Source organism: Kogia breviceps, chromosome 14 (assembly GCF_026419965.1).
Source record: "Kogia breviceps isolate mKogBre1 chromosome 14, mKogBre1 haplotype 1, whole genome shotgun sequence".
Classification (NCBI taxonomy): Eukaryota; Metazoa; Chordata; class Mammalia; order Artiodactyla; family Physeteridae; genus Kogia; species Kogia breviceps.
The window spans coordinates 25,466,625-25,487,978 of NC_081323.1; the positions used below are offsets into that span (position 1 = coordinate 25,466,625).

The 21,354-nt window shown below is 58.5% G+C and overlaps 1 protein-coding gene across 9 annotated transcripts in view; it reads right to left on the reverse strand.

Moving 5' to 3' along the window:
• MAPK8IP3 (mitogen-activated protein kinase 8 interacting protein 3) overlaps positions 1–21,354 on the reverse strand; it is a 47,833-nt gene that overhangs the window by 2,171 nt on the left and 24,308 nt on the right. The window contains exons 5-29 of one of the 9 annotated variants that reach the window (XM_067011808.1): positions 20,764–20,812; positions 17,196–17,442; positions 16,522–16,624; positions 16,157–16,275; positions 10,268–10,279; positions 9,488–9,505; positions 8,149–8,206; positions 7,703–7,855; positions 6,676–6,757; positions 5,299–5,429; positions 4,776–4,832; positions 4,514–4,684; positions 3,846–3,972; positions 3,575–3,670; positions 3,330–3,488; positions 2,646–2,811; positions 2,204–2,386; positions 1,944–2,133; positions 1,715–1,834; positions 1,559–1,639; positions 1,409–1,476; positions 1,139–1,287; positions 583–754; positions 386–499; positions 156–194 (exon numbers count right to left, since the gene is read on the reverse strand). In XM_067011808.1, the coding sequence (XP_066867909.1) occupies positions 156–194; positions 386–499; positions 583–754; positions 1,139–1,287; positions 1,409–1,476; positions 1,559–1,639; positions 1,715–1,834; positions 1,944–2,133; positions 2,204–2,386; positions 2,646–2,811; positions 3,330–3,488; positions 3,575–3,670; positions 3,846–3,972; positions 4,514–4,684; positions 4,776–4,832; positions 5,299–5,429; positions 6,676–6,757; positions 7,703–7,855; positions 8,149–8,206; positions 9,488–9,505; positions 10,268–10,279; positions 16,157–16,275; positions 16,522–16,624; positions 17,196–17,442; positions 20,764–20,812 (2,864 nt within the window). Of the gene's footprint in view, positions 1–155; positions 195–385; positions 500–582; positions 755–1,138; positions 1,288–1,408; positions 1,477–1,558; positions 1,640–1,714; positions 1,835–1,943; positions 2,134–2,203; positions 2,387–2,645; positions 2,812–3,329; positions 3,489–3,574; positions 3,671–3,845; positions 3,973–4,513; positions 4,685–4,775; positions 4,833–5,298; positions 5,430–6,675; positions 6,758–7,702; positions 7,856–8,148; positions 8,240–9,487; positions 9,506–10,267; positions 10,280–16,156; positions 16,276–16,521; positions 16,625–17,195; positions 17,443–20,670; positions 20,813–21,354 lie in introns of all 9 variants that reach the window. The other 8 variants (XM_059036630.2, XM_067011809.1, XM_067011806.1 and 5 more) reach the window with 8 other exon arrangements.

Sequence of the window (21,354 nt, forward strand, 5' to 3'; positions counted from 1 at the left end):
GACTGGGAGGACCAGTTTTCCAGCAGCCGAGGGCAGAGGGTGGGGCCTGCCTGGTGCCAGAGCCAGTCCGAGGGGCAAGGCCAGCCTCAGCCCCCAGGGCGTCCACAGTGGGGGGGTTTCCTTCTGAGAGCAGGAGGCAGGCGCTCCAGACTTACCTCGGAGCCCCAGGAGCTGGCCTCGGTGCAGGACCACAGCTGGGGGAGGTGAGGGGCAGAGCATGGAAGAGAGAGGAGAGAAGTCACAGGAGGGACTGGCTGAGGAGGGCTGCGGCTAGGGCAGCCCGCGTCCTCCTGTGTCCTGGCAGAACGCTCCCGCCCCTGGGACCCTGACATGCGCCTGTGAGTGGCAGCCAGGCCATCTCTACAGATGTCCGTGGGTCACTCACTCTCAGTCAGCGGGATGGAGATGACAACTCCGTTGCCGGTGCCCACCCAGAGGCGGTTGCCCGCGATGAGCAGGGCTGTGATGCGCACGAAGGAGAAGCCCAGCTTGCCTGTCCCTGGGGGTGGGGGGAGGCGGGTCAGCGGGGGAGGCTGGGGGGACCCTCCTGCCCCCACATGCCCGGCTGGGGTGGTCCCTCACCCAGCATCTTGCTGACGTAGGGCTCGATGTCCACATCCTGCAGGTGCTGGTGGGTGTGGGCATGGTACAGACGCAGTGTGGAGTCCAGGCGGATGGACACCCACACCCCGTCACCGATCCACGCCAGTTGCCGCACCTGGCTCTCCCGCCGTGGGTGGGCGTCGAACGACTTCTGTGGGGTCAGGGCAGCCCGTCAACAGGGTGGAGGGCCCTGAATCTGCCATGGCCAAGAGTCCCTGAAGCAGCTCATGGGCACCTTTCTAGGGCCTCTTTGCTCCCTTGGGTCCTGGCTCCTAGGAGGAACCCCAGCACCCCAGCCCCACCCCACAGCAGTGCCTGAGGGAAGTGCGGGGGGCCCATTCAGACGCCGATCTGCTTGTTTCAGGGAGAAGCAGCAGGTGGGCTCCAGAAAGATGGGCATTCACAGCCCAGCTGCCCTTTGTTGGCCCATGACCTTGGATGAACCAGTCGCTTCCCTAAGTGCATTTCCTTTGACCCCACAAAGCCCCCACCAGAGTCCATTAGAAGGTGTGTGGAAGCCCCAGCCTGCACTTGCCTCAATCTGCATCGTCTTGGGCTGGATGACGTGCACCTTGTTCTTGTAGCCGCACCAGACGCGGTCATACACGACGGCCATGCAGCGGATGGAGTGGTGCGGGTGGCCCAGGTCCATCAGGTGATAGTTGCTCAGGTCCCACTGGCTATCTGTAGAGAGCCCGCAACCCCTGCTCAGGCCTGGCCAGGCCACCTCTGCTCACAGTGCGGGTGGTTCACGCCCTGCCTGGACATCAGATGCTGCTCCCCCACCCACTGTGCCAGGCCTCACCTTCACCTCGGTGGAAGATGGCCAGGGTCCCATCAGCCAGAGCCACCAGCACTCGCCCTTTCACGTGCCTGCAATGGGAAGGCAGTGAGCCGGGCTCAGGCCGGCTGCCCTCGGCCCTCCCAACCCCGGCCCCCGGCGGGGGTCACGCACACCAGGCTCAGCACGGAGTCCTTCAGCTTGATGGAGTGCAGACACTTCTTCCAGCTGGCCACAGCCGAGTGCACGTAGAGCCTGCGGGAGGAGGCACCGTGGGTGGGGGCTCACCCAGGGGACCCTCTCCACCCTGGCCCCCAAGGCCCAGCCTACCAGCCATTCTGGGTTCCCAGCCACATGGTGGGTGCAGCACTGCTGCTGGCCCCCGCGGCGTCCCCGCTGGGCTCCGGCTCAGGCTGCACACTGCTCATGTCCGTCTCCAGCCCGTTCTCACTGCAGGGAGGACGGCAGCTCCAGGGCAGCCCATGGAAGCTCGTCCCTGCCCACCTCTGCCAGTCCCCCCCACCCTCCTCCCCTGCTGCCCCATCCTGAGAGAGCCCACCTGTCAGGCTGGGCGCTGGGGGGTGGGGCAGGGGCCGGGTCGGTGAAGACGTGCTCTGTGAGGGGCCCAGGCCGCACCGCAGCTGCCTCTGCTTCACTGGGCCCAGAGTCTGGCACCTCCATGGCCTCTGTGGCCTCCTCCGTGGACTGAGATGGGTTGACCTTCCCATTGGCGACAGCAGCCACCTCCCCTGTGGAAGGGAGGGGTGAGTTTGGCTGGGTGAGAGAAGACGGCCGCCCGGGCTCAGGCCCAGGACTCACCCTGGCCCTTGTCCAGCACTGGGGTGTCCCCACGGGAGGAGCAGTTGCTGCGCGGCACGTTGCAGCGGGTGGCACAGCCCACCAGGGTGATGCCGGCCAGCACGCCGTCTGCACTAGAGTCCTCAGGGTTCACGTCGCTGTCCAGGAAGATCTCCCCCGGAGGGTAGTCACCATCGCTGGCCGCTGGAGGGAGAGTCACAGCCCCGTCACCCCACGCTGAGAAGCCCCCATGACAGGACCCTACCCAGAGCTCCAGTCCCGGTGAGGGTGCAGGGGGAAGGGAGGGGCTGTTTGTGATGCCACCCCATCTCCTTGTCACCAGGTGAGTGTCATACGGGGGTCTCCTCCTGCATCATTAACGCGACTGAGCAGAGGGCTCAGACAGCTCCTCCCTGGATGCTCCGCATTGACTCCCGGCCAGCAGCAGGGGCCCAGCACTCACCGGGGATGCTGGAGATGCACAGGACGTGGGCATTGCACACGGTGAACTGGTCCACAACGGTGCCCGGCTGATTGGCATCGATGATCACCACTTTGCTGGTGGTCAGGGTGCTGGTGAGGATCCACACGCGGCTGGAGGTGGCGTCCGCCTCGGGGAGCTCCTTTGCCTGTTTCCGAGCACAGGGACGGGCTGGTGCCTGAGCGCTCACTACTGTAGCAGCAATGGGGGGCGAGTGGGGGGGATCCTGGAATCTCTCAGGATCTAGCCTTACCCATGGCCTTAAGGGACCTGAATGTCCTCCCTTGTCGCCAGGATGGTGAGAACTCAGAACTGCACGTTGTGCCTAGGTCGTGGCACTCATGGCCTCCCTTCCTCAGAGGAAGGCTGAGCTCCTGGTGGTTAAGTCACTGGCCCCCACATCGAGCCAGGACAGAAAAGTGAAGCCTCCAGGCACTAAGCCCCTCACATGGCTCCTGGGCAGGCACAGACCTGCTCCAGCCTGCCACCCCCTGAGCCTCCGCTCCTCCTTGCTGCCCCACCCACCGGCAGGGGACCGGGCCACCCGTCTCCCGCCACTGTCCCCAGCTGTCCTCCGTTTCTGTCACTCCCACCCAGACTCATCATAGCAGAGCCATCGGGATGGCAGAAGCAGAAGGTGGCCCTGGCCCTGTCTGCCACTCTGACCTTCTTCTTCTCGGGGGACGCGTGGTTGCTCTTGGTCTCTCCTTCCACTTCCCGGTCACAGGTCAGAGGGTCGCGGCCTGGCACAGGCTTGACTCCATTCCCGGGGTCATCCTCACTCAGTTTCCAGCCGCTCAGGTTGACGCCCGCGGCACACCACAGCTGGGAGGACAGGGCCGTGAGGTCCGGCCTCATGGGCTTCTGGGGCAGGGGGACCTCTTCCAGCCGCATGCTTCCGCGGGGCTCACCTTCATGGTCGGGTCCTTCTCCACCAGAGGGCGGCAGTACACGGGGACAGGAACATTCTTCATGCGGGTGTCCTCCTGGCCCCCGTTGGGACTCAGCTGCAGGAACAAGGCAGAGGGGCGCTGTGGGTGCCAGGCCTGGCTGGCTCACATGTGTGGGGCCGCAGTCCACTACCCGGTCCTCCAGGTTTTGGACTTGGGGCCCTGGGCGTGTATGGGGCTGTCCAGGGGCTCCCTGCCTGTGGCGCCCCCCATGCTGCCCTGCGCCCAGCACCTGCTTGTACTTGGCTGGTAGGCTCCAGCCACAGGCCTGCAGCCGCCCGTCGTCATTGCGCACGTGCTCGCGCACCTGGCGGTACTGCTCACGCTTCTGCTCCCGCCTTGCAGAGGACGTGCAGTCGCTGGCAAAGGAAGGGCAGGTTACTGCATCTGCAAGGGAGCACAGCACGCCTGCCGCCCCGGAGCTCTCCCTCCTGGACCTGGACCATCCCTGCCGGGCACCCATCTGACAGCAGGTGGCTCTCCCCAGCTCTAGGCTTGGAGGCCACATCCAGCCGCTGCCCTGGGCCAGCTGGCAGGGACCCACAGCCCTGGTGGCACCTGAAATGGCTGAGGGCTGCCTGCTGGGGGTCACCCGAGGAGCAAGGCACAGGCCTCTGGGACTAAGCGGAGGGACTGTGGGGGAGCGCAGCCTCTGCTGAGGGACATCCAATGCTCCCACTGGGGGTGGAGGGGTACACACGGTGTGCACGGAGAGGTTGTGACCCCTGATGCCTGGTCAGTGTCCTTCCCACTACGGACCCCATCCCCTGAGCACAGCCGCCAGAGCAGCAAGGTGGAAACAGGTCCTGCTTCAGAGCCTGGAGGGGAGGGGCCCTGGGACACAGGGACTCCCCCTGTGCAGGCCAGTGGGGAAGGGCAGGGTAGGCCTGGGAAACTCACTCATCTGGAAAGAACTCCAGGGGCCGGCTGCCGGCAGAGATCTGGCACATGGCGTGGCTGCGGCGCTGACTGAAGCCGGCCGTGGTGGGTGACTTGTAATGGATGTTCACGGAGGGGTAGGACCGCTTGGCCGGAGGGGGGCTTGAGGAGGAGCTGAAGAGGCGGCTGAAGCTGCCAGCCGAAGCATAGGGGGTGAGGGGTGGCCTGAGGGGAGACCTCCCCAGCGGCCACTGCCAGTGCCCTCCCAGTGCCCCCAACTCACAATTGCCAGATGGTGGACTTCTTCTTCTCCTGGACAGACGGATGCTCTCGGGATGCTCTACAGGGGAGGGCAGGGGGAGAGGCCCCACTCAGCCATGCCCAGCCTGACTCGGCCCCACCCAGTCCAACCAAGCCCCCCTCTCACCAGGCCCCTCTTGCCTCCCTTGCTTGGGACCCTCCCCATGGACACACGGACTGGAGCATCAGAAAAGAGGGGCTCCCAGGCGAGTCACCCATAACTTCCTAGAGAGACCCCGGTGCACTGGCCCCAACAAACCCCAGCCTCTCTCTAGCCCACCATGTACATCCACTGGCCAGGCCAGGGCTGCACCAGAGGCCCAGTTCTGCTGGCCCCCTGCAGGCTCCCACCAGGGAGGACCCAACACCCTAAATTCTCCCAGAAGAGAGAGAGGTGTAGGGGTGGTCAGCCTCAATCCCATCCCTAGGACCTCCTAGAGCAACCACAGCTCACAGACGGAGATGGGAGCGTGTCTTCCGGAGCCCACAGGAGACCGGAGGCCCACCTGATCATCTCGGTCCACCGCACGGCCTCCTGCAGCTCCATCAGCCGCTCCTTGTACTGGTTGCGCTCCATGAGCACGCGGGCCATCTCCACACGCGTGAAGCGGCGGCGCTGCGCCATGGGGATCTTGTCCTGTGGGGAGAGTGACACTGCTCAGCCAGCGAGGGGCTGCCTCTGGGAGTGGGTGCACCTGAGGGCGCTTTCCCACAGAGCTTCAGGCAAACGCGGTGGGGAGGGGTGGGCACAGGAACAGGAGCCACCACCCCGAAAGGGCCCCACTTCTTTCCAGAAGGTCACATGACACACTCGAGGGGTACAACACACACAGTGTGTTTTCCTACAAGCTCCCAGACACCCTGGCAATCCCAAATGCTACCGGTCAATGCTAACAGGTGGGACTGGCCCACGGTGGCATAGCAGGAAGAAAGCTTCTGGGGAAGGTCTGGCGAGCAGGACCCCGGTCACTGCCTCGGAGCTGGACACTTGAGGTACCGGTGGATCTGCATGGGATCTGCTGTCCCTGGCAGGACTGTCTCCTTACGCAGCCCTGCCCTGGGCCGCCCTCCCCTAGTGCCCCCACCACCGGCACTCGGAGCTCACAGGAGTGTTGGCAGCGCCAGGCCCCCCACCAGGAGGTCAAGGCACCAATCGGGTGCCCTCCATGCCCAAGTGGGAGGGCCTTGAGGAGCCGCAGCTGCCTAATACACCTGTGGCTTTGTTTCTTTCCTAGAGCATTTGGAGGTGAGGGGCTGCGCAGGATGGGCAAGGTGAACAGCTACAGTTTCCCAAGTGCCTGCTGTGGGATCGGCATCCTGTTACATGCATCCCACAACCCCCAAAATAACAGTGGATGAGTGGTGAGGTCAGTGTCCAAACTTCACCTTGGCTTAAAAGACCCATGCCTGCTCTCTCTGTAAGGAAAGTGGCCAGGTCGCTGGGCTGGAGCCCCTATTCTGGAGGGGACCTGGGAAGGGCAAAGACCCCTACAAACCCTTCCCTACAGCCACTCCTAGGGCTTTCCTCAGAACATTCCATGCATCTCTGGGGGTTTGTGAAGACAGATGAGGCATCTGAGGGCCTCAGGTACTCAAACTGTTCTGTCTGGGGGGCAGCAGCTGGGCCGGTAAGCAGGGAGACCCCCTTGTGACAGTGCAACCCACATCTGCTAGGACCTAGGTGAGGGGGGCATCCCGCAGAGAGGGGGCTGGTTCTGACCGCACAAAGTCAGTGGGGCAGTGGGGCGGGGGCCTGCCGCTGGGTGCAGTCATCACACAGGAGGGGTGAGGAGGACCCAGAGACCCAGAAGAACTAGCACATCCCCGGAAAGCCCGCCCACACTGCCCACCCCCCGTGCCCACATGTTAATAGTGGAATATACCAATTCTGTACAGAGATAGCTGCTTACATCCTCCACCTCTTCTTTGGGTTCACGGTGGGCAATGATGGCCTCTGACTTCACTCTGCAGGATGAGGAAGGAAGCGGGGCAGGGTGAGGGCCCCACTGGGCACTGGCCCAGAGGATGTGTCCCACCTCTCAGCTGCACTCAGGGCTCTCCCCTCAGGTTCTAGGCCCTGAGCATTCCTGCCAGTGCCTTGGGGACGGGTGGCTCCACACCCTTGCCCACATGTGCCCTGAAGCCCAGCCAAGGAACAGGACCTCCAATTCAGGTGGTCAATTGCTAACAGGAAGGCAAGGGCAGTGCTGGCTTCAGGCAGGGCCAGAGGAGACCTGGCTCCCAGTCCCACAAACCTGGCACAGGCGCCACCTGCCTAGGGCCCACCCCTTACACCTCCCCTTTCCTGTCTGGAGCCAAAGGCACCACTTTGGGAGAATGGGGTGAGGATCAGGCTGGAAGAGAAAGGCCACAGGGACGTGCAGAGTGCTGGGGAGGACACCCCAGAGCTTCCCAGCAAGGCTCTGTGACCCAACCTCGGCTGATCGAGGGCTGGGGAGCAGAGGGGAGTGCAGGGGACCCGCGGTGGCCAGAGGCCATTATCCTGCCTTCCCTCTTCCTGAACGAATGTAATAGTGTGAGAGGAGTGGGAAGGCCCCGCTCAGCCGCCAGAGAAAGGACACCCAAGACAGGACACTGTCCCTCGTGTGGGATTATTCCCTCGAGGATGGTGGAGACAAGAGGGGAGGGGTGGGTGGCCAACACAGTAGTTGGGTCTGGAGAGGGTCGAATATGAGATGTAGCTCAGGGATGAGCAGGAGGCTGAGCAGTGAGCATGCAAAGTGAGCCACTTTGGGAAGGAATGACCTCAGGGGGTGTGGTTAGCTAGAAAGCAGATGCCAGGGGATTGCGGAGAGGACAGGAGGGGCCTGGGCGGGGCCTGACCCCCCCTCTCCATGCCTGGCGGCCCAGCCTCCGTGGGAGCCCCGCTCCTCAAGGATCCCCACTCACCTCCTCAGCTCCTCCTCCAGGTCCTTGATGCGGTTCTCCAGTCTGAGTTTAGCCTGCCTGGCAGCTTCCAAGTCCCCCTTCAGCACCTCCTGCTCCCCCGAGAGCTGGTCCACCTTGGCGATGAGGTCGTTCTTCACCACGTTCAGAGCGTTTCTTTGAAAAGGCAGGAAGGGGAGCTCCTTGTGAGCTGGTGTGTACATTAAGTGATGGGGTTTCAAAGGGGTCTGCCCACCCTGGTGTATCTGAACAGACACATTCTGGTCTTGAAACTGGTGAGAGGAGGTGACCACCCCATCCTCTCCCCAGGAGGGGTGAGCTCAGTCCAGTGGGTCCAGGTCTTCCCTGGGGACTGCCCTGAGGCTGGGCCGACGCAGTTGTTACAGGAGCCCCTGGTCCTGGTTGGGGGCTGTCTCAGCAACTGTGGTGCTGAGGAAGAGCATCCTTACTTGGTTTCTAGAAGCTGTGAGTTCTCCAGCAGCAGATTCCCCACTTCCTTGCCCATTCCTGAAACAAAAGGTACGGAGTTATCACATGTGCCTGGTGAAGCCAGACCCTGATGCTCACACCTGCCTCAGAATAACAGACGTCCTGCCAGGGGGCGGCCCACCCCTGGAAGGATGCCCCCCCCCCCCGGAGGGCTGATGTGAGGGCATAAGGAACAGAGGCCCGATCTGCAGGAAGATGCCTGCCTGGGGAGGCCAGGCGACCCTGAGAGGCCTCTGCCGGTCTTGAGGCAGGCTCTCCACCAAGCAACGCAGTCAGGAAAGGACCTGCTGCGTGCGAGCCCCGTGAGGGTCTCAGACTGGCCTCTGGAGGGCAATGAGCAGGTCTCCTCTGCCCTGATGAATGCAGCAGCCCTGGACTTACATTCTGGAACTCAGTGATGGGCTCTCACAGCTCTCTTCCAACATGAAGTCTGGGTACCAGCAGGGCCCAGACGGTACCCTTATGGCCGCTGTGCAACCTCCTCAATCGATGCCCACCCCTGGCCCAGTAGCACTGCCTTCCCCCAGCCCTGTGACTTCCAGGCCATCATGAATCAGACCCTTTTCAGAGCTACCCCCTCGGAGAATGGAGATTGGAGCTGTGGTGATGGGGACAGAGAGCCCTGGCCAAAGAGATGGGATGGTCCATGGCAGGTGCAGCCCTCCACCAGGCTGGGAGCAGGCCTTCAGGAGCCAGAAGGTGGAGTGGAGGTGAGGACAGCACTCCCAGGGCTGGTGCCCAGAGGGGATGGCCAGACCCCAAAGTGGGCCCCGCAGACTGAGGTCTCTGCAGGTGTGTCACAAAACCCCCAAAGCACCGCATCTAATCCTTTAGCACTGCCTCGAAGCCCAAGGTCTGTTCCTCTTGTTCACTTCCCTCTTCCATGGCCTTAACACAACTGTGAGACGAGATGACCCAGGCACACGGTGTGCCCAGCTTAGGGTTCTGCCGGCTGTTTCTATTCTTACCTCCTCGCCTCAAACATGGCCTGCCTGCCCTTCAGATGGGATCCAGCAGGCCCTGGGCTCAGGCCTTCCTGAACTAATGTGGGGGGCTCAGAGAGGCTGGGGTCCCCTCCTCAACCCATCAAGGGTCTGCTCTGAGGGAGTCAGGTGCCTGCTCACCATGCCTGCTGGAGGCCCCCCCACCCCCACCCCTGAAGCCACGGACACCAGTGCCCCCACGGTTGCCCCACCGGGCTCAACAAAGCGAATGGCTCATGAAGCATGAGAAGGCGTCAGGGAGGCAGAGGAAGCCAGAAGCAGGGAAACACATACTGAAACAGGGCCTCGGCCTTACCAAAAAAATCATCGCGCACTATGGGCGCCGTCCCAGTCCCACGGGAGATGGGCGACCAGGGCGGGAGGAAGGAGAGGGAGAGAGGAGGGGAGAGAAAAGAAGCGCGTTAAGCCCGTGTGATGAGCAGGCGGGGGGACTTCAGGGCTACTTCTCGCTGGGTTAGGGGTGGACACAGGAGTGGGACAGGAGGGGCGGGAGACGGGATGGGGCCAGCTACTCCTTCCAGAAAGTTTACCCTGGGTGGTGAGGTGGAGGGTCAGGGCAACACAACTGACATCTTACACTAAAATCCTGGGGTGGTGGGGTGGTGGGGTGGGGGTGGGGGCTAAGGACAGAGGTCTCTGCAAATGAGGGAGAGCTGTGACCAGGCCCCTGGTGCCTTTGAACATAGTGGGGAGATAGCCAACAGAGGGGAGATGCCACAGCACTGAGCCTGTACTCTGTGTCCAGTTAACTAGCCTCCGCCTCTATCGGGTCTGTAGAACCTTAAGAAATGGCCTACAAGGAGAGACCGGGGTCAAGGGCACAGCAGCTCTCCCTCAATTGTCAAGGTCACTGTCAGTGGGCTGGTGGAGCAAACCAAAAGAAGCTTCCTAGCAGCAGTAGGCTGGTGAGCAAAAGCACATGTGCCTTGGTGGACTGGACCAGGATTGGGAGGGGACAGGCTGCACAGCTGGCAGTGACTGGGCAGCAGCAGTGGGGTGTCCCAGGGTGCCACCCCCTTCACCTGGATGCCACCATGGGGAAGAAGGGCCGCAAATAGACAGCAGAGATACACACCTGAGAACTCCCCTGGGGCCATGTCCAGCAGCACAGAGAGATGGGGAAGGAAGTGACAAAGGTTAATTGGTGACTGAAACCAACAAAATGAAGAAACTCTTATTAAAGAAAAAGCGACGATAATCAGCCATTTCCATGTTGAAGGGCCCCAAAGCATACGAGCAGATGACCCCAGGCCTGTGGGTGCCAAATGCATCCAAGGCAGGAACCCTGAAGGAAAGGGGAGGTCAGAACAGCACGCTCCTCAGTCCTAGGGGCCCGGGGGCAGGCGTGCGGATCTAAAGCCTGCTCGCTCCTCTACTCCCACCACCATCAGGAGGGCCAGACCCCTGTGAAGCTAACGTGTGTGTGGGTGTGGTGTGGTGGGTGCTGGGCATCCAGCCTCACAGGCGCCCCCAGAGTGAGTGAGCCACGGACAAGGACCTGGCCTCGGTGGGGGGTGGGGTTGGGGCCCTGGCCAGCCCAGGTCTTAGGGGAAGGGCAAGACCTTACTTAGGTCAAGGGCAACCAGAAGACAAGGGCCCTACTGTGCAGGTAGGGAATTACTGAGTCAGGATGTGAGGGGATGGGGGGCCACTTGTGCCAAACTGCTCTCCGCTACCCAGCTGAAGACTTGAGGAAATGATACTGTTCTATTTGGTTCATTTCACGCAGAAAGAAATGGTATAAAAAGTCGTCTGACTTAAATGACAAACTACAGAATCTGTGGAAGGAATTCAAATGATAAAGTGGATTTATCATTTTGATAGGCAGTTCAGAAGTGGATGTGTCTCCCCTCTCATCTCTAATTCCCAGGCAGCTGCTGTTCACGTTTGATATTCTCCTTCTCAGGTGTCTTTCTAGGCAGACATCAGTTTCTGAAAAACAATATCGTGACCACCACTCTCCATCCTCTTGGGCAACTTCCCCCGTTGCACCTTACATGGTATCCCGGGACCCCTTCCACATGAAGGATCCACGATCACCTTGAAAGTTTCGATGTATTTCCATACGGAGACGTCCCATTGTTTCCTAGGGCACCAGCTCCTTTGACAGGCATTTCAGGCCTGCACGGTTGTGCATGGGCACCAGGACATGCACATGGGCTCCTGTGGGTGCCTTGGCCCTATTTGAGGAGCGGTGGTCCTGCTCCCTCCAGGTCCAGCCTGGCCGTACCCTGACAGCTAGCCTCTACAGGCCACCTCCCATCAGCGGGGTGGACAGTACCCGCTTCATTTTTGTCAATCGTTTGAGGAAAAAGAGTTAGCTCTACACTCTCTCACTATTCATTTCTGTGTTATTCTTGAAGTTGAACATATTTCAGGTTTGTGGGTCTCTTCTGTGAATGTCCTGCTTTATCCTCTACTCATTTCCTATTAAAAATTTTTTTTAAAATTAATTAATTAATTATTGCTGCATCAGGTCTTCATTGCTGTGCACGGGCTATCTCTAGTTGCGGTAAGCAGGGACAACTCTGCTGCGGTGTGCAGACTTCTCATTGTGGTGGCTTCTCTTGTGGCGGAGCACGGGCTCTAGGCGCAAGGGCTTCAGTAGTTGTGACACGTGGGCTCAGTAATTGTGGCTCGCGGGCTCTAGAGCACAGGCTCAGTAGTTGTGGCACACGGGCTTAGTTGCTCCGTGGCATGTGGGATCTTCCCAGACCAGGGCTCAAACCTGTGTCCCCTGCATTGGCAGGCAGATTCTTAACCACTGCTCCACTAGGGAAGTTTCCTATTGTACTTCACTTCTTTTAACGTTAATGGTGGAGACCATAAATACATATATACATATACATACACATACGTACATACACACACACACACACACACACACACACACACACACACACACACACACATATATTCTTTGGTTTTGGCAATGAAGAGAAGCCCAGATTATGAAAATACTCTCCAATACTCTCTTCCAGTTGTTATCCTTGTATTTTTATGTTTAGATCTTTAATCCACCTAGAAACTATTTTTGTGTTCGGAGTGAGGTTGAATTAGACCTCATTTTTTTCCAAGTGGCTAGTCAATGAATCCAGTACGTATATTGAATAATTCATCATCTGGGTGTCTTCAGGAACTGGCGACAGGGGACCAGGCCTCCTGTCACTGACACTTCCTCCAGCTGAGCCAGACTCTGGGGACTCGAGCAGACCCCAGCTCATCCCTCCACCATGCTGGACAAAGGGCCGGCCCCTCACTCCAGGGCTCCATCCACAGATCACAGGAGCTCATGGCTCTCCTCAACTCCTCAGGGCTGCCTGCCTTGCCTGTGCCCCTTGTGATGAAGGCTCCAGAAAGGCACCCAAAGGCCCATCACTCCCAAGAGTGGGGTCTCATTCCAACCAGAACTAAGTGGTGCCTGAGAGGGCCCCCGCCCTCCAAGCATTGCAGTGCAAGTGCCTCGGCACTCAAGGTTCTCACCACCAGGTGAGAAGACAATTCTCACTTCAGCCCCTCAGAACAGACCCATCAGATGCACTGGTTAGAGCTTCTCACGTCAGGCACTCCTGTTCGAGGGAACTGACCTCAGGAGATGCATCAGACATCATTTCCCTCTCAGGAACCCTGCTGCAACAGACTCCACCTCTACCTACTGACTCAGTCAATGTGGCTCCAGGTAAAACTCACTGGTGTGCGGTTTCTAGTTCTCTGCTCTTCTCTCCTATCACTCTTTATGGAGACTCTGGCATCCGGAACGGTGCTGCCTGAACCACAGGATGTGGCCACGTGCTAGAGCATCTGCCAGCCCCGGGGGCACCGGGATGGGCGGGGGGCAGTCACATGGAGTGAGCATGCACACCTTCAGCACGTGGGCGCTGCAGGGGAGGGGACAGCTCTGCAGCCTGGGGCCACAGGGCAAGGCAGGAGACGTGGCTGACGGGATGGATGACCGGCAGGCCACCCAGTGCCACCAGGTAGTGAGGAGGCCAGTGAGCTCTGGTGATCTCGTAGAACCATGTGAGGCATCACAAGTGTAGCAGAAGCATCAGTCACAACAGCCAAAAGTGAAATGACCCAAATGTCCATCAGTGGCTGAATGGATACATGAAATGTGGTCTATCCACACTGGAACATTATTCAGCCATAAAAAGGAATGAAACTCTGACACACTCCAACATGGACGAACCTTAAAGGCATGATGCTAAATGAAGGCAGCCAGATGGAAAAGCCCATTGACGTGAAATGTCCAGAACAGGCAAGTCTGCAGAGACAGGAAGTAGAGCAGCAGTGCCAGGGTGGTGGCGGGGAGCAACTGCTAGTGGGTACAGGTTTCGTTTGGTGGGCGGTGTAAAATGTTCTAAAGCTATGTGGTGATGACTGCACAAATCCAAACGTGCTAAAGGTCACTGAGGTGTACACTGAAAGTGGATGGATTGTATGGTGTGGAAATTCCTTCTCAATAAGGCTGTTAAAAACAGCACAGCAGTGGTCAGAGGCAGGGCTGCCACCCTGGGTGGGACCTGAGTTCAAGTCCTGGCTCTGCCACTTCACCTCGGCCTCTGTGACCTCAGTTTCTTCATCTGTGAAATGGAGACACTAGCAGTGTGAGGCATTAACGGTGGCTGTGCATATAAAACATTGGTGTCGCTCTTCTCGTAAAGCCCGTGATGAGTGTTGGAATCTTGTCACATGACGAGACTGAAGAAAGGTACGAGGTGCGGGGGCCCCACTTTGCCCCTCAGACCTCCTCCAGAGCTCCGCACCAGGAGCAGGAACGCGAAGCTGGGCCTCCGACCCTGACGTGGAAATGCAAAACATCCTATATGTCTGTGTGTCTTCCTAGGGAGATACCTTTTTATCAGGTTCTCAAAAGCTCAAGAAAGTGTGGCGCCCTGCCCCCAAGGACCGGCGCGGCTCCAAGGTTGCCCAGGCAGAAAGTCACTCCCTCTGGTGACCACCCGTCACAGCCTGGATTCCAGGTGCCTCCTCCCGGCCACGCCCGGCCCTGCTGGTGTGAACACATGCAGGGGAGCAGCCTACAGCCCATCCCCACAAGTCCACACCTGTCCAGGGGGTTCCCACATTTAGAAAGATCTATGCCCGCAAGTAGCTATGACAGTGGTATTCTAACAGCAAATATTAGAATTGATTAGGTAATTCACAGTCACACCAAATAAGGAAGTTAAAACATGCAGAGGAATCTTAGTGGTTCAGGGAAATGTTAATATCAGCCACGAAGAAAAGGCCAGACAAAAGCTGCCACCCCACGTCCCAGGTGCGCATGCTGGGGCCCTGGCCCCTGGGAGGGTGTCACTCATCACGGCTTGGGGTCTCCTCTGGTTTTTACTTCCTTCCTGGCAATGTCTGATATTACTTTAATATCATCAGCATCTATCCTTTTCCTAAAAATAAAAAAATGCCTGAAAATTGAATTTATATGGTAGTATCTGAAATATGTAAAGAAGAGAAGGATGTCAAAATACTAAAAGTGACTGTCTCTAATGAGTAGACTTTTTCTGAATACTAACAGTTTTTGTATATTTTAAAATATATATTTTTACAATGCTTGTGAGAAAAATTCCATTAAAAATATATACTGCCAAAAGTGGGCATCTTTGTCTTGTTCCTAATCTTAGAGGGGACGCTTTCAGTCTTTCACCATTGAGTATGAATGTACTTTACTGAAATGTACACCTAAAAACTGATAAGTTTTACATGATGGCTTTACCACAATTTGATATATACAGTTGTGTACCTAATCTCTTTAAATTCTGGCTGAAAAAACTTCTGTTCCAGGCACAAGGCATGCTGGTGCTAAACACCCCAGATGGTGATGCTCCCTGGAGGTCTCCCCACCCTGAGTAAGACAATCAACTTATGAGAACTAATAGGATGCAGGCCCACTGCAAAGAAAGCGAGGCCGTTCCAGCTGAAAACACCAGCCCGGCCTGCTTCGTTTGCAGGTGGTGTGTGCAGCTGGCAGGCCGGCCAGGCGGCGCTGTCTAAACGGGGACCTGGTGTGTCTATCAGGGGGGAGTGACAGCAGCAGAGAGGCTGGCAACAGAAACCCTCAGATGCCAGACAGCTCTGGCTCCTCGGGCAGCAGATGATAAAACATGGATTAAACGTCAGAAGGCAGCCTTCCCGGATTCTCTTAGTGGAATCGCTACCACCCTGCTCGCCACGTATCCAGTGGAGGCAGCTGCTTCCCCTCCCCAAGGAGAAACAAGAGGACCCTTCCTTGGGGTGTGGGGAGGGGACAGACCAGAACCACGGCCCTGACAACAGAGCCACACTCAGCCCTGATGCCCACCTTGCTGGCTGCTGAGCAGGAGGGAGGGCTTCGGGGACAAGGCCGCTTCTCCAGGCTGGGGCTCCGGACACACATCTGGGCCAGGGGAGCTTGAACCCCGCTGAGAGACAGTGTGACTTCCCTCCACTGCCCTGAGGGCCACAGCCCGGCCTCAGAGCCATGCAGGCTGCCCTCAGGTACAGGCAGACGCTGGCACACAGGGCCTGGCTCGGGCAGGGAGGCAGGACCAGGAGCAAGTCTGCATCAAGCAGGCTGTCTCTGCACCTGTCTCAGACATAGCCTCACAGGGCTCTCGGAGGGCACTGACGCTGTCTGGGCACACTCCTCGTGGACTGGAGGAGCTGGCAACCACCACCCTCGCAAAATGTTCCTAGAAAGTGGGCTGCCCAGGGGAGGGGCTTGGACCAGGGCTGGGCTGAGGGCTACTGGGAATGGGTTTCTTCTTGGGCTGACAAGACGGTCTATAGACAGTTGCTCGAATCCGTGAGCACCTCAAACCCCACCAAGCGGCACACTTTAAGCGGCGAGTTATGGTAAGTGAATACATCTCAATATTCACAGTTTGTAAAGAGAACTTCCTGGCTCACAGAGACTTTGCTTTCATCACAAACCCAACCATAGCAGGGTCCCAGGGATGGTTGTCTTTACCTAGCAGGTCGGCCCCTTCGTCCACATCCCCGATGACCTCGGACCCCGCAGTCGACAGCTCATGGTACAGGGAGTCAGTGTTGATGCCAAAAGCCTTGTTCACGATCCCCTGGGTTGGGCTGTGGGGGACAGGCAGCCGAGGAAGGTGGAGTGAGTGGGCAGCACCAATGGACCGCACACGGGGACACCCCTGAGGGGCCACTCGATGCCAACACCGCTGGTGCAAGTGCAGGCGTGACGGGTGGCGGGTCAGTGTCCTGGGCAGTTCTCCCACCTCGAGGGGCTGCGAGGCACCTCTACCAGGGGAACCAACTCCCAGGGTGAGTGCTGAGCCATTCGGGACTGGCTCTGGGCCCAGTGAGCACCTGCTGCCCGTGCGGTCCAGGCGGGGCTCCCGGCCCATGTCCAGCTCTGGGGTGGAGTCGATAATGTCCTGAACATCAGACCACTCGTCACTGCTGCCCATGCCTGGGGGGACACAGTGGAGCCCAGGGTCGGGGGGTGACCAGCAGTTCCCTGCACCACTCGTGGCTGCCCTAGGGCCCCTTGTCCGGAGACCCCATGCTAGGCCACCACAGGCAGGGACGGTTGTGGTGGGGGTTCTTCCTGAGCTGGTGGCTGGATGGGGCCTGTCCCCCAGAACTGTGATCCCACCTGAACAGGCCATTTTTTTCCCTCCCTTTTCTCTGATTAGACTGTGTCTTCGGATGACAGTGGTCTACTGTCATGCTGAGTTGTGTCCCCCAAATTCACAAGCTGAAGCCCTGGACCCCAGTTCCTCAGAATGTAACTGTATTGGAGATGGATTTTTAAAGAGGTGATGAAGGTAAAATGAGGCCAAAGGGTGGGCCCTGTTCTCATCTGACTGTGTCCTTATAAAAAGCAGGGGTTGGCCAGGACACACATACAAAGGCATGACCACTTGAGGACAGGGCAGCCAAGGAGAGGCCTCAGGAGCGACCAGCCCTGCGAACTGGGAGGAGACACGCATGGTGCTGCTGGTGAGGGTGGGGCGCCGGGCAGGAGGGGCTGCCAGTACCTATGCTGACGTTGCGCATCTCCTGTGTGACCTGCACCTCCATGTTGCGGCTGTTGCGCTTCTCCCGTGCTCTCTTGTTGTTCTTGGAGCTGCCGCTGTAGTCGCCCAGAGGTTGCAGGCCCTCGCTGAGGGGCGTGACCGCAGCCGAGGGCACAGAGGACGTGGGTGTGTTGGACTTGGTGCCCGTGGTGCTGGGTGTGGCCGCCGCTGAGGACTGGCCTGACTCAGACATCTCATCCTGCGGACACTGGGGCCAAACACAGGAAGAGGGAAGCTCGTGGCGCGGGTCAGGTCCCCCGGGGAGGCCACGAGGGGTGGACCATGCAGGGCCGGCGGGGCCTCAGCCACCACCACGAGGCCCCCTCGCTTGGGGTCTTTGCCACTCAGCCGCAGTAAAACAGCACTCCGTGCCAGAATGGAAGGGATAGGAGGCCACTTCTCTCCCGCTGGGCTGATTCCCCCCAGCCTCTTCACTTGACTCATCCAGCCTCTGGCTTTCCAGAGGCGGCTACACCTTATTTAAATGGCTTGGACCAGGCTTTTGGCTTGAACGCTTTCCAGTATGGGGCTAGACACGAAGCTATGTGGATGTGGCCGGTAACCCCTTGCAGCCAGTGGGTGAGCAGACCTAAGCCCTAGCCCAGGTCAGGGCAGAGGCTCCCCAGCTGGGAAGGAGGCCGGGCCGGCCTTCTGATCAAGTTACTGCTCCACTGCGAGGCCCTCGAGGGCTGGTCCCTCTCGTTCCTGCCTCCTGCCTCCCGCCCTGGCCACAGTCAGGGGCTGTGACGACTGGGCACCTCCCCAGTTCTGCCAGTGGTGGCCTCCCCAACAAAGAGACACCAGGGGACGGGTCTCGCTTAACCTCCACGGCCCAACTGAACCAAAGTTTGCCTTCAACACCTACGCAAATGCAAACAAATTGAAACTAGACTTCCACAGAATAGAACGTCCCCCAAATGTTCCGAGAGTGAAAAAAGACCAGGTTAGTAAAAACTTCAATCAACTGTTGACCTTAAGAATCTCCCTGGAGAGAAAACACATTGTTTGAATAAATGTGGACAGGAAACAAACATTCCTCTCCTACCCTCTTTACTGATGAAACCATCGGGGAACCGCAATAAAAATAGCCTCCGCTCTTCTATGAACTAACATCAGTAACCCCAGACTCACCCTAGACTCACCCCTGAGCAGGTGCCGCGGGGCCCCCGCAGCCTCTTGCCTGGTGCCGAGAAGGGGCACAGCCTCAGGAGGGGCTGAGGCCCATAGGGGCGGCGGGGGGCAGCACTGAGAGGCCGCTCTGGGTACATGTTCCCATCGGCGCCAGATCACATGGTTTCCTCAAAGGACACACTTTCAGAACTTTCTTACAAGAGAAGCTGATGACGGGGTGTCGGCCTTCTCTGTGAAGCTGGATGGATGCTGGGACCAACCCACCCCCACCTTTAACTAGGAAGGGCTCACCGTGCTCCCGTGGCCACCTCTGGGTGACTAGGAGTCAGAGTGGTTTGGGAGTCTTGTGGGATCTGCCTTTTCCCGAGCAGCCTGGTCCCCGCCAGGCACCACCTCTCCCTGGGGGCTGAGACTCCTCTACCCGGAACCTCACATCCTCGTTCTCCTCTCGACAGGGCTCCAATCCCAGCAGCTGTGTCCCCGAGGGACACTTGGTGATGTCTGGAGACACTTGTGGTGGCCAGAGCTGGGGGTGGGTGGAGGCAGGGTGCCCACAACACCCCACAGGGCACAGTATGGCCCCCATAGCCAACAACACTCAGCCGGGTTGCTGATGAGCTGTGGTGAGAAGCGCCTCTTGCAAACATTTTTGGTTTGGGTTTGGGTTCTGCAGCTCAGGGCCAATTTGTAAAGAAAAAACTCTTTCCTCTTCACAGCACCATGCACACTGCATGCCTCTGTGGTGGGGCCCCAAGTGCTCTCCCACAGGGAGGGTTCCGAGGAGGGTGGTACCCGAGGAGGGCTGTGCTCCAGGCTGATGCACAGGGACTTCCACAAAGACGGCCAGGCACATGAGCCCATGCCTCATGGAAGCACACACTGTCAGACCACCTGACTCGATGGCCATGCTCCCTACCTGTCCGTGATTTGAACACTTTGTTTCCGTGGGCCTCCTGACCCTGGTAGTCACCGTGGGGAATTCTGCAGCATAACCAGTCCTCCCCCTACTCCCCTAGCTGTCTGTTGCCTGCAGGCCATGACTTACCCACGGGACACTCCCCCTGGCCACCACTTACCTAAAGAAACCTGCCAACCTCTTAACGCCAACGCGCAGCAGTGACCTCCAAATGCAAAGAACCCACATCCCAGCGGCCATGCCTCCCATGAGGAGCCACAACTGTTTTGTTAAAACACTGAAAATACAGTACATAAAAACAAAAAACAAATCAAAAACAAAACAAATAAAAAAATTAGAAAAACTTGAAAACCTAGAGCATAAAATAAAAAGAACTTAAAAGTAATTATTAAAAAAAAAATCAAACAAAACACACCTATGAACTAAAACATAAAGGACTATAATTTATTAATAGAGAACGATTTCAGACGACGAAGGAGAAAGAGAGACGCACGAGAACACAGGCTGGCCCAAGGGGCCATCTGGAGATCCCAGCCTCCCAGCTTTCTGAAGCTCAATGCCCCCGCCCCTTCTGCCCGGACCCCACTTGCTGGCAAGACAGCCAGCGGTTGGCGGGCACGAGGCGTGCTCACTCCGCGGAACAGACGCAGAGTGAGTGGGGTCGCTTCCCGACACAGCTGGCAGCTTGTGGTGACCTCCTGCAGCCCAGCTGGACACTGCGAGGCAGGAGGACACTCGGCAATGAGTCGCGGCAGGAAGGAAGCTGTGGGGAAGCCTGGGCCCACATCCACTGCTCGACCCGGCCCAGAGGGTATCCTCTGATGGCCTCAGTGGGGAATCACCAGACCCACGGCGAAGGTCTGGTCTCTTCAATGAGCAATGGGGCCCGCGTTCCGTCTTGCCACAGCCTGCCTTCGCCAGAGGGGCTGAGCTCACAGACCAAGACTGGCAGCAAGTGCCCAGGGGCCCTGCATGAGTGCCTGCCCTTGGCCTTCCCAGGGCCCCAGTGCCGGGGATGGAGGGTGGGTGCTCTCACTGCTGAGCTGAGCACACCCGGGACATCCTTCTCAAACTCAGGCCCCTAGGTCGTTAGCACAGGTAGGCCGGTAAGAACAGCCCAAAGAAGAGAAGCTGACCCCTGGCCTTTGACTTTCTCCTGGTCGGAGTGCAAACCTCAGATACTATAAGGACAACACATGTGGGGTGAAGCCCAGTCTGGCTGCGAGGCTCTGGGTTGTGTGGGATGGTCACTACGCTCAGCCCTGCCCAATGGGCACACCCTAGCTGTAGGCAGGTCCCCGAGCAGCCGAGAGCCCCGGTTGCGGCTGCACCCTCCTGAATGAATGTGGAGCGACGGGGAGCCCTCACTCCACAGCACGGCTACAAAACCTGGTAGCTGGAGCTGAGCTGCAGCTGGCCGAGGTCACTCAGGTGCCAGTGGTCTCCCGCAGGCATGAGCTTGCCCCCCATCTGTGCACGTACCATACCGTCGGTCAGGGGGAAGACGCTCAGGGAGGTGGGGCGCTCCTTCCTGTTGAAATGTGGGGAGAGAAGGAGAGGGGGTGGTTAGACAGTGGCTCCTGAAAAAGGGCTGCAAACTCTTTCTGGATATACAGATGCTTATTCTGCAGCTAGAGCTGCTCTAAAAGACACCCCTGACCACGGGCTGTAGGAAAGGGTGTGACCTTCTGGTGGCCAGGCACACAGGACCTCTGACCCCTCTGACCTGCAGCCATGCTAATCAACGTGTTCACCCACTCAGGGCATCGCCACTCCGCTGTGATCCCACAGAACATTTCTCCTTCGTTACACTGTCATTTATCAGTTTTATTTATTTCCATTGTAAACAGACACCTGCACAGCAGTGCCTGTGATAGGCCCTTTGGCATCACAGGCAGCGTTGCCTGGTTCCTCCTTGGCCCTACTTCTGCCTCCTAGAGCCAGCCAGGAGGATTCAACCCTTTCTCCCCTGTTCTTTGTTCCTCACCCTCTTCCAACACCCCATCACTGTTTTCAGGAGACCTGGGTATGGAGTTTCTCATGGGGTGCTTTTCTCTTGCTCCAAGCAGTTCC